The sequence below is a fragment of the Xyrauchen texanus genome, chromosome 4 (genome assembly GCF_025860055.1).
Source record: "Xyrauchen texanus isolate HMW12.3.18 chromosome 4, RBS_HiC_50CHRs, whole genome shotgun sequence".
NCBI classification, from domain to species: domain Eukaryota; kingdom Metazoa; phylum Chordata; class Actinopteri; order Cypriniformes; family Catostomidae; genus Xyrauchen; species Xyrauchen texanus.
The window spans coordinates 24728920-24741381 of NC_068279.1; the positions used below are offsets into that span (position 1 = coordinate 24728920).

Sequence of the window (12462 nt, forward strand, 5' to 3'; positions counted from 1 at the left end):
GTGACAATTTACACATTTTTAAGGTGAGATATATTTAGACCAGCACCATTGGAATGACTATTCCAATGGTGCTATTAGCATATCAAAAAATGTTTCACTATAAACCTGGCTGGACCAGCTTTTAAGCACTGACTCATTGCTGAATTAAGCCTGTGATGCTGTACTGCCATGCACAACAAATTCAAACAGTAGGATTTTACTATTTGCCAAACTATTGTGAACAGAGCAAGCATTTGGACCAAAAACAATTGAATCACTGAGATAAAAACACATGAACTGAAATCATCTGATACAACCAAAGACTTTCAGGTTGTATAGACTGTAAAAATAATTTTTGTTTGGTTATCCAGAAAAATATCTAAAGATCCTTTTAAGCAAGATTCACGTTATTTAGAAGCAACATTATATTAGATAAGTCTTGTTTTCAGAGAAATCTAACAAAAACTGTCATGTTTTTTAAAAGAAAAATATTTGCCAATGCGGTAAGAACAATTAAAGAACAATATTTGCCAATGCGGTAAGAACAATTACACTTAAAAAGGAAAACAAGTATTTTTTTTCTTAACCCATTAAACAAATGTATCTTCTCTTAAGGAGGTTTAAAAAGTTTGTACAGAAAAACGACACAAACTAAGTAAGAAAATGACTGCAGTGCATGCAATGCTTCATTCGTACCAACAGTGGATAAAACTGTTCTCTTTCTCTCTCTCTCTCTCTCTCTCTCTCTCTCTCTCCCTGATTCTCCTAACCTGCTTTTGATGTCCGTCTACGGATTCTCATCTTTGGAAAGGATGGCCATGAGTAGTTAAATGGAGAGTCTGAGTCAGAGTCCATGTTTTTAATCGTCCTCAACTGAACCGTTTTGAGAGCACATAGCAATAAAGTATACAACGAGTTAAATGAACACAGAAGCTTGAAAACACCTTTCCAGAAACCCAGATTCCACAGATAAGCATTCAGAAGATAGTACTGATGAGTCTGCTTGTGTTTGTGTGTGCGAGAGAGAAGGTGGGATCATGCTCGGCACTCTATACTCCCACTTTTTTGTTGAAGGCAGAGTCAGGACTCGCATTAGACCTGGGAGAGCACGACAGAGGGATTTTCAAACTAAGGTGTATGTAAGAATCTGGAAGGCCAGCCAAGGTTTAGGAATCATTAACCATACACACTAATAAAACCCCATGAGGTCCTGGGATGCAGAAAGTGGGACAGAATGACACAATAACTGTATAAGTTTGGCACGAAAAGAGATGCAACATATATTCATTCATATTTTAACAGCAATCTCTAATCAATTCCAGAGTGGTGGACCACAACGTGATCCAGAACATGTTCTCAAATAATAACATCTACAAATTAAAGACTAATTCAGTACTCTGTGCTTGTCAGAATTTTCCATTTGACATTTTGAATGGGAACTTAATTCTGTACTGTAATCCAGCCAAAAGCCAGTACTCGACAAACAGACGTTACCTCTAATATTGAACTGCTACTGCTGCCATAACACAGCGATGTAATATGAAAACTTTAATAAGAATGTGCATGTCCATATAATACACTAAGCAACATACAGATTTAACAAAAACTTAACCCTACACAGACTCAACCTAACGCTATCATGACCCTAACCCAAAGCTAGACTTGCCTGCACAAACACAAACTAACACAGACTCAACCCTACACTCAATCAACCACAACATATAATAACAATCACAAACTCCAAACTACAGTGACACAACCTTACATCAAACCTTACATCGATTCAACCCCACACTCAACTTAACACAGACACAGCACTACAAAACTCAACAGAAACTCAACCACACACACACAGCCAATCCAACAAAGACTCAACCCTATACAGACTCAACCCTACACTAAATAAACCCCACACAGACTCAACCCTATACAGAGTCTACCCCACAAACTCAACCCTAGAACCTCCACTCTACACCAAATTAACCCTAAACAGACTCAATCATACACAGACTCAACCCTACACCCAATCAACCCCACACAGACTCAACTGCACAAACTCAACCAAACACAGACTCAGCCCTACGAATACTCAGACCTAAGCAGACTCAAGTCTACACCAAATCAACCCCAGAGACTCAACTTCAGAGTCAACACTACAAAAACTCAACCCCATACCAAATGAACCCCATACAGACACAACCCTACACAACTCAACTCCACATAATCTCAAAAACACACTCAAGCCCCCTCCAAATCAGCTGGCTAATATCCCAAAAAGATAATGTCACCAAAACTGTCCAGGAGTGTTAAAAAGCAGTTTAACAGATGTGTGTGTGTGTGTGTGTGTGTGTGTGTGTGTGTGTGTGTGTGTGTGTGTGTGTGTGTGTGTGTGTGTGTGTGTGTGTGCTTTAGCCGAGATGGATTTCTTTCTGCATGTGGTGGACTTTCAGTCTCTGCCTATACTTCCAGTCTTTGCCTAGAGAACCACACAGTGTTTGTGTGTGTGTGTCCTTCAGCTGTAACATATGCTCCAGTAATCCAGACAGCATGCTTGCTCAGTCTACTAAATGTCTCAAAAGGCAACAAGGAATTTCATTGAGAAAACACAGAAAAGGACTGTAAATGAAACAAAGAAAAAGCAGCAACTAAATTAATGTTTGTAATTATGGGTGTCTGTGTTTGGCTCTCTATAGAATCTTTGTGAAAACAGATTTTCTGACATGTAAGTGTTCCACAAAATGTTCCACTTATTGTACGAGCCTCAGATTTTTATACTTTTTTCTTTTCTCCTTTTGTCAATTTTTATTCCTTTGCTTCTATGACAGTGTCATTGTCCATTCAATTTAAAGAGAGACCTTTAATTGGGGTTGGTTCTAGTTGGCCTGATCTTTTCAGTGGAGTGTTTTAGTCTCTCACAAAATCTGGGCTCCAATCCCAACTCTCTCCTCTGTCTGCAGAGTTTTAGTGGCTAACCATCTGTGAGTAATTGTGTAAGTTTAAATGAAAAATGGGGGAGTGATAGTTCAGTAAATAAAATATATATAATGAAATGTATAACATATGAGAGTGGCTGCATGATATAAACGATTAGATGAATAAATCTGTTGTGTTATAGAGGCCATATTATAATACGCTTAAGTAGCAAGTATTCATTTAGCAGATACTTTTGTCTAAAGGGATTTATAGTACACTTATTACAGTGATAAGTGCCTTGCTTAATGGGCACAATAATTAATTATGCTATAGTACGCTCCTTGCAGGGTGTTTGTGCTACTGTACCTTTAAGACTTACATATGTAAATGTCCTCTGTTATGACTAAGGCCAACCTCTTTGCATGTAAAATAAGTAGCCATTTTGGCAGTTTAGTTTCAATAAATGTTCAGGATGAACTGAGGATGGTTGCATTGTGAACATTAGGGTATGTGTAAACAGTATGTTCTTATTAAAGAAAAGTAGAACTAGTCCATGTTAGATGCTAGAACTCAGATAATGCCATAATCTGCTACATGAACATGGTCACTGGGAGAGATCAGTAAGGGCATTAGTATTAGAATGTGGAGCACGTTCTGTGGGATGGGAAACATTTTAAAGCATCATCTTAAATGTCAGCTTTTGTTCAAGTTCAAAAATCGAAGCTTGTTAACATTCCTTTCTCTAATTTACAGTTGAAACTGTGAATGTGTGTATGTGTGTGTGATAGGGTGGTTGGGTTGAAGGGGCCGATTCCATTTAAAAAGAAAAGAGCCCCATCGTCTGTCCTCCTTGCTGAACTATAAATCTCTCTCTTCCTCCAAAAGGAAAGACAAAATTGCTGTTTTTGAACTGAGAGTTCAATGGAGAAAAGCGGATTCAAAAGAGCAATAATAGTGGCATTAATCATTCAATCATGTTTTCCCCTTAAGCACTAAAATGATAATTAATGATTTATCACTGAACACTGAACAGAACTTCTTCACATTTTCATCCAGAAGGAAAGTTAGTTCAGTTGCCAGTGCTAGCAACTATTGAGTTTGCACTTTAATGTACTGGTTGGACTGAGAGTATTATTGAAAACACAAGAGGACATTTTTGAATGAAACATTTTTTTTTAGCTTTTTTTTTTAACCTTCTTAAATGAAACATATACTTCTCCATTCTTTGTGCTACTTTGGACAAACTGATGCAACTACATTAATGTAAAACATGATTTCACTTATTTAAATTAGGTTACTGTCAGTTTAATGAACCCCAGACAAAAAACATCAATGCTGATTACATATAAGGAGGTACATACCTCATTAAAGGATCATATAGAACAGTGTTTCCCAAACTTTTTAAAATTACGGCACCACTTTAATGTTCCATTTTCCCCCATGGCAACCCAACCACTGAAAAATAAGTAAATAAAGAAATATGCTTTCGAAAACACACACAAAAAAAAAGTTTAAAATAATTATTCAAGAGCTAGTAATTAAAAAGAGAACAGAGTAAATAGTGCTCAAAGTTTTTCAGTAAAATCATAATATAAAACATACTAAAAATACTTACATTTTTGACAATCTTTACTGTGTGATTAAAAGATATTGTTATTTTATAAGATATTATTAGATAGGTATGTTTAAGTTAATAGGCTATTAATTCCATACAGTCAGAGTTTGACTAATAAGCTGACCTGTCATTGAAATTCATTGGGCTTAAAGCTACTAAAGATATCCAGCCGAGGACAGTGAGTTTTTTTCTTTTGTTCTTGTCAATATTGCTGTTTAATTAATATTAACAATATAACAAACAGCAGCAGATCTAGTAGACTTCATTTACACATTGAACAGATCAGATTTTTTGAGAAATAAAATTATTGTCCTGTCTGCTTACACTCATGTAATACAATACATTAACGGCTGTGTTTATCTTAATGTAGCATCAACGACAGATTTAGTCTCTCCAAGAGGGTGATTTTGACTAAGAAGTGCATTTAATTGTTCATGCGTGCAGATGCATTCACAGCGAGACATGTGAGCATTTGAAAGCTGCCGGCAGTGGGGGAACCACTGATATGGAAGAATGAGGCAGCACAAATTATATTTCACCCACCAGCAAACCCACAGTTCGTGAGTAAGCACAACAAAGCACCGTCACTAATTTATTATTTAAAGATTAAAAAATTACAAAAAAATTACACATTTTACAAAGAAGGGTTAAAACTAAATACGGCAATATAAACAACATGTTTAATTCTAAGGGTAAGAGAGAATGTGGAAAACGGTCATGAAAAATACATTCAGATTGTTTTTGCTCCAAGATACCTTGGCTTACATTATTAGTTATTTAACATATAACATTATTAAGATGTGTCTGATATGATCCCTTTAAAAGATCCCCCACCATTTTACACCAATCTCATATATTAAATCATTTACCTAAACCATTATGGCAAAACACAAACACACACACACACACACACACACACAATAGCTGGATAAATGAACACATGAGTAAATGGATGGATGGATGTTTACCAGGGTTGAATGTGTTCAGGTCCTCTTCCTCTTCCTCTTCATCCAGACAGAGAACAAGCTGTTCTTCAAAGACCTGGAAAAAAGATGGCACAAACACACTTACACCAAAATAAGAACACAGGCATGAACATCTGTCCATTAGCAAGCATGAGAGAGCACATATGGCAGGTCTCAAAAAAACTAAGTGATCCATTACTGAGGTTTTGATTCCAACAACTGATTCACACACAAACACACACATCCACACAGAAGCACATACAAATAAAATATCTCCACTTACACTATCCACCAGGCTATGGTCCTCAATGTTCAGCAGGCTGTTCAGATCTGAAGTAGAAATAACCAACAACAGGAAAATTAACATTAAATTGTACACAAAGGCCAAACTAGGGTCTATCACAAATGGACACATGTTCTCAAGAGATAAAAGGAGAAGAAAAAGAAAGTTCAAGGAGTTGAAGTAGAAAAAAAGACACCAACAAGTACAAACACACCTTTTGGTTTGAAACCAAGGCACCGATCGCCATGGTGAGCAATGACAGGAAGTGTCTGCACATTAAGTGTCTGCACAAAAGCTAAAGCTGCCGGGGCTCCTGCTGTCAACATATCATGCTGCAATCTCTCTCTCTCTCTCTGCTACAAAACCTAGTGATCTGCCTATGTAGGCAACATTTTAAGGCATCACAAGAGCACTCCCGACATGAAGTCTGTTCCAATGGGTAGGCATGGTAATTATGCTGATTCCTAATATACCTAATTTTGGCCAAATTGTAAGGCACCAATGCATTTGTCCATCACTGAAAAGGCCATCACAGAAAGCATTACAACAAGTGTGGCATGCAGAGTTGCTGCCTATGTAGAGCATTCAAATCGGTCATTTAAGAGGTTCCATAACAGTAAGGATTTTGCATTAGAGAAAGTAGCTGCTCATGTAGACAGTAGGCAGCGAAGAAGCTCACTAGGCTTTGGAACCAGACTGATCTCACATAGCCCTTTTCCACAGAAATAGCAATGGTTCTCGACTGGGGCAATCTGGAGCCTATCGTAAACTGGCTTCTCTTGTCCAGTGACTTGAGAACCGAACGATGATTAACAGGTTACGAGGCTTCGTGGTAGTTTTACATGACTTCCTCACCTGCCCCCAAACAAACATGGTGCATCAAAGTTTCTGTCTCCAACTAATACTCCTATTTTTGAGGACATATTTTAAAATACAGAGAAAGGCAATCCAATATCATTACATGGCTAAACAAGATTGCCAGAGATCGCATCTATGCTCAAGGCTCAAGGTAACGTGAATACATTAATTTAAAGTATATTAACATTTGAATGTGGCTTAACTTAAAAAGTAGTAAAATAGAGAACTATAAACTGTAACAGTAGAATCATTATAAACACTGGTGTAGCAGATGTTATATTTGGATTTTTTTGCCATAACATATAATATTATATTTATGCTTTGATTAAGAATCCCACTGGTATACTTAACAGATAGCTATAATCTTCCTATCTAAGTCAGTAGTCCACTTATTCAACAAATAAATTCACAAAATAAGAAGAGTGTTAGGAAAGCTAACACGATTTACAGGTATACTAACTGTGATCAGCTGCTGACGACACTAGCGTTTTGATTATGTCGAGCATGACTGACTGAATTCAATACCATGGTTAGACCGCAGGCTGGTCAGTGTCTGAGTCCAAAATATTGTTGCACTGTCTACTGCTGCTTTTGTTTAAATCCATATTATGGTCCTGTACGCTGTACCTTTACGATCTCTCTATTTTATCTCAGATCTCCATAGAAGACCATATCATAATTATAGTGCTCGTTTCCTCCACGTTTGATGTCTGACATGTTTGAGGGGCTTTTCTTGTTGTAATAGAGGGAAGAAGTACAACTTGCTGCTGACAGTAGCTACCGTTGTTGTTTAGAAAACTTTACCTGGTGACGAAACATTATCCCGCCCTCTGCCCCCTGACGTAATCGGTTCCAAACCAGCAAGCTTTTGGGGCCAGTGCAGAACCATTTTTTGTGCCTGGAATGGCCTTTTTTGTCATGGAAATGTGTGGAACAGTTTGAGGGCTAACAGTGAATTTGGAAACAGTAGGTTGACTTTTCTTGAGCTATACTCAGTCTGTGCTTAACAAAATTTAAATCACTGCTCCCAGTGGCCGAAACTGGAAGTGTTCTGAATGTATGGGCATGTGTGAGCTGCAGTTTCCAGGTAAAATTCTCGCCAAAAGTGAGTTGTAACGCGAGTCATTTTTAGTTGTAAATTACATAATACAGTGAAGAGGAATATTTTTTTTTATCTATACTCCCAAACCCTAACCCCAGACCTAACTGTCAATGGAGTAAAAATACAATCTTAAAAGGGAAATGGAACCTCCAAATCATGCTTGTAACTGATTACGCGAATGAGATTAATTCCTGGTGACAACGAGCACCTGAGCCTTCCACACTGCTGAATAGCTTCTGGTTGCACCACAGGAGAAGGTAAACACACTTGAACTGAAGCCAAAATGTCTAATGGGAGACGAAACATGCAGATTTCCCATGTGGTCATGTTGTTGGAACAGAGCTTCTGTCTCTCTTTATAGAATTTACATAACTTAAAATATTTTGTATCACTCTATATAAATCCAGCTGTATGCTGATTATTTCAATATCACTCTCAAACATATAGCCCACCCAGCAGGAATCTGTCTTCTCATACTGGACATGTTTGGGAAACCAGCCGGAGGTCCCTCACAAAGAGCACTCTGTATGTGTGTGTGTGTGTGTGTGTGTGTGTGTGTGTGTGTGTGTGTGAGTGTGTGTGTATGTGAGAGAGAGATTATTATACATATTGAAAAACGATCCCTCAAATTTTGGACACACCAAAATTCAAGTCCCCCTAACATGAAACTGGTGTCCAACATGAAGCCCATATAACCCAAGAGCTAAAGCCTAAAACCAGTCCCCTTTGTCAGCTGGCTCTGAAACTCACAAACCCACTAACAACTAACAACTAACAAACACCAGTTTAAGGCCAGCACTGCTGAACTAAACCAAATCAGAATAAACTAAATCATAAAAGAAAGCAAAAATTCATATTTGGACCATTGGGAAAATGAAAGTAAAAACCAAAGCAAATTGGAATGTTATCAGGCCCTAAACAGAACATATAATCTGGCAAAATATCTCCACACTGTAAGAGATCCAAAATAGAGATGGATCCTCACCAAATACAGACTCGGTGATCACAGTCTGGCCATAGAAAAAGGCAGACACAGACAAACATGGCTTCCAAAGGAAGAACGAGTCTGTGCTCACTGTGACACTAGTGAGGTCAAGACAGAGACACACTTACTCCTTCATTGTGAGAAATGTACAGAGATGAGAGAGAAATACCTCCACAAACTCTCAAATCTCATGCCACAGTTTTCCAGTTTGGCAGAAACAGATCAGATGCTGGTGTTACTGGGGGAGGACAATCATGCATCAGTTGCAGCTAAATTCATTTTTGAGATGCACACCCTCAGAAACCAATCACAGCCTTAATGTACTTCAGTCACAGTACTTTTATTTTCTTATGTTCATAATGTCCTGTTAAATGCTTATTTTATTTTATATTTTATAGTGTATATTGATATTATAGTTTTTATTTTATTTGATTCATTACCTGGCACCTTATATTAATTCTATCTGTATTGTTATTTGTTACTATTTTATTATTATCATTTGTCTTGTCATTATCTGTTTTGTGTAAAACACAATCATGCCAATAAAGTACTTTTAAATTGAAAATGTAAAAGAGAGAGAGAGAGAGAGAGAGAGAGAGAGTAGAGAGATGGAGAGAGAGAGCGAGCATTAGTCTGTGTACTCCTCATCCCACATGCTACCACAATGTCCTCCTGAGTGAGCCAAATTCACCCAATGTACTCTAACAACCCTGCCAGACAGCGACACACACAGAGAGAGAGAGAGAGAGAGAGAGAAAGAGAAGAGATAGAGAGAAGAGAGAGAGAGCATTAGAGTCTGTGTACTCCTCATCCCACATGCTACCACAATGTCCTCCTGAGTGAGCCAAATTTAACCACTGTACTCTAACAACCCTGCCAGACCTAACGCACAGTGACATACAGAGACAGAAACACACACACGAGAGAGAGAGAGAGAGAGAGAGAGAGAGAGAGAGAGAGAGAGAGAGAGACCGGGGGGAGTTGGGGTCAAGAAGAGGGAAGTGAACAAGAGAGACAAGTAGAAAGAGAAATAACAGGAGGACAGAGGTTAAGTAAGAGCCAGAAGAGAAGAATATTAATCACATCTGCATGATGAAATGTGATAAGACCTTGAAGAGAGCAAAATATAGAAAATCTAGTATTAAAATAAACAAGACAGGAGTAATACCATGCAAAAAAATATTGAAGTGAACATTATGGCCCAGGTTTATCTTGTATTTATTTACCCAGTGTTGCTTTTCACCGCAAGGCTTATATCTAATTTCCAGAAACCCACAAATATAAGTGGAAATCACATACTTCAGATGCATTTTTCAACTTAATAGCTGGATTAATCTCATAATTGCTAACAAGGGAAAGAAATGTTGACAGACAGACAGACAGACATTCAGACATCATATTTAAGTACAAATGCATTGGATGGGAATGACTTTTGGCTTAAGGGAGTGGTCAGAGGACTTACCTACGTCACATAAATCAGGCTTGTGTGTGCTCCCCTCAGAAGGTTCTTTCAGTCGCCTCACCTGTAATATAGGTGTCAAGACTCAGAGGGCTGACATAGAATCAGATTTTTCTTTAGGCATTAGAGAGAAAAAGGTTAGGATAAAAAGTTAAAGATGATTCCAAATCTGCCCAGTGTGTTGTGAATAATTCACATTATGGCTAAGAACTTGCAATTCTGGTGCGAAACAGCTAAAATCCTTTTTTGCCCCACTACCATCCCAACCTGGGATTTAGTGCTGGTGGTAAACATGCCAATGGGTACGCTGTATGAGCCACTAGAGGCAGTAAGTATATGCATAATTTATTTGGAGACTGCTGAATATTGCTTTGGCGTCAGTCAAACGTGTTGGTGTGAAGTTGGGCTCTGGCTCATACGCTCACAATTTCATCAGCATAGGAGGAGTGCCAAGCTCCATCAATAAATTGACATAGGATTTCAAAGGGTGCTCCCATAGCATCAGCTTCTGACGCAGCCTCATTCTCTCTTTTCAAGGTACCAAGGTTACATGAGTGTCCGAGATGTTTCTAATAACACCAGAACAGCTTATTGTTACTGTCAGAAATAGATTTTTTTTCTCTCTATTATTATCTTTTGGTTTTTCAGGCTAAAACTGGACAGAAATTAAACAAAGACCAAAACAAACAATCAGTCAATGTGATAACAGACTTTAGGCATTCAAATCTTAGTGTAATTCAGTTGTCAGTATTTCTGGCTTTACTGCTAGAAGATGATAAGTAAATATTAGGTAAATCAATCATAGGTTTCTGTTCCTTTTTTTCCTTTTAAATTTTTTGGTGTTGTTGTGTTTTATCAGTGTTTCCCTTAATAAACAACAACCATGAGATTTTCCCTGAAATGTGTGTGCTCAACACTAAAAGCGTGTCTATGTATGCAAATGTAAACTCACCAATATGAGTGTTTCTGGTTCTCTGCTCTTCTCTCTGTATAGCTGGATAATGCCTGGTGCATCTGCTTGTGAGTTGTGTCTAACTGTCAGGCTAATAGAGTCAGTGACAGGGCAGAAACGGAGCTGGTGGGAGCCATCGGCCCAGACCTGACGCATCCACACGGGCCTCCACGCACTACAACTCGAGGGGCTGATCCTAACATAAGTTAGTCACAAAACTCAGCTGTTAACTCTACACTAGATCAACAACATCACTGAGGTGACATCAGTGATTAATGGATCTTTAATGGACGGCTCTAATAATAGTGTGTTGTGGAAGGCTGGAGGGAGTAACTCACTCTGTTAAAGAGCTGATGAGTGCTGGATCTCTGTGCTTTTGAGCCAGTGTAAGAGGACTCTGCCCTTCCTTGTTGGGTATGGGAACCATCCTTTGACCTTCAGACTCCTGGAGTAGAAAGTGACTGAGGTGGGGGAACCCCAAACGAATGGCAACATGTAGAGGAGTTTCTCTGTGAAGCAGATCTTGAAAAAAGAAAATGCTTAGGCATAAGAGCTAGGAACTTCTGTACTACAAGACATAAACATGTAACAAACAAAATTCATGACAAAGAGTTTCAAACATATGATTTTGGCAAATAAAATAATTTTATTTCAGACAAATGGGATAATAAAATGGCTGGAAAAGCTCTGCAGTGCATCAGCAATAGAACAGGGCATCCATTTACTGTCAGTGTTCCTCAGATGCAATGGACGCTTCCAGTGTAGACAGCTTTATTGATTGCAATGGGATCTATTTGTTTTTGAAGCGCCGCAATGCATCGCTCGTGTCTGGTGTCCATAGGGTGCCTTACTCTTTGCCTCAGGCAGCACCCATAGTAGATCATTATTTTTGTTGCATTCCAACAATAATTATTGACATTTAATGACTTTACTTAAAATAAAACAATTTAATACACATTTGTGTCCTCGATGTTTTTATAATTTTTTTTATTTATCATGTGGTAATTGTAGTACCTCAAAGTTGTCTGGGTATTGATACAGATTTCAAAATTCGATTAGAATCTTATTCTCGATTTGATTCTGATTTCGATTTGATATCGATTAATTTGGGAATATTTTGGTTACAATGTCCACTTTGCTTAAATATGTAATAAATTCTCTCTGATCTGCATGGCCAATATCAGATGATAAAAATGCATTGGAGAGACAAACAAAATACTACATGATGAGCACTTTTTAAATGTTCTCTGCACTATTTAGGGCATGACATGAGCGAAATATGAGGAGAACTGGCATCAAAACCTGCTTGTCAGGATATCATAATACCCTTTCTCACACAAAAAAAATTCTA

General features: G+C 38.0%; 1 protein-coding gene across 7 annotated transcripts in view; it reads right to left on the reverse strand.

Moving 5' to 3' along the window:
• The window catches only part of LOC127640414 (rho guanine nucleotide exchange factor 28-like), a 102405-nt gene that overhangs the window by 47819 nt on the left and 42124 nt on the right, over positions 1–12462 (reverse strand). For 6 of the 7 annotated variants that reach the window (XM_052122983.1, XM_052123009.1, XM_052122991.1 and 3 more), the window contains exons 5-9: positions 11450–11633; positions 11112–11307; positions 10163–10223; positions 5756–5802; positions 5476–5548 (exon numbers count right to left, since the gene is read on the reverse strand). In XM_052122983.1, the coding sequence (XP_051978943.1) occupies positions 5476–5548; positions 5756–5802; positions 10163–10223; positions 11112–11307; positions 11450–11633 (561 nt within the window). Of the gene's footprint in view, positions 1–749; positions 995–5475; positions 5549–5755; positions 5803–10162; positions 10224–11111; positions 11308–11449; positions 11634–12462 lie in introns of those variants that run through there. The other variant, XM_052123015.1, reaches the window with a different exon arrangement.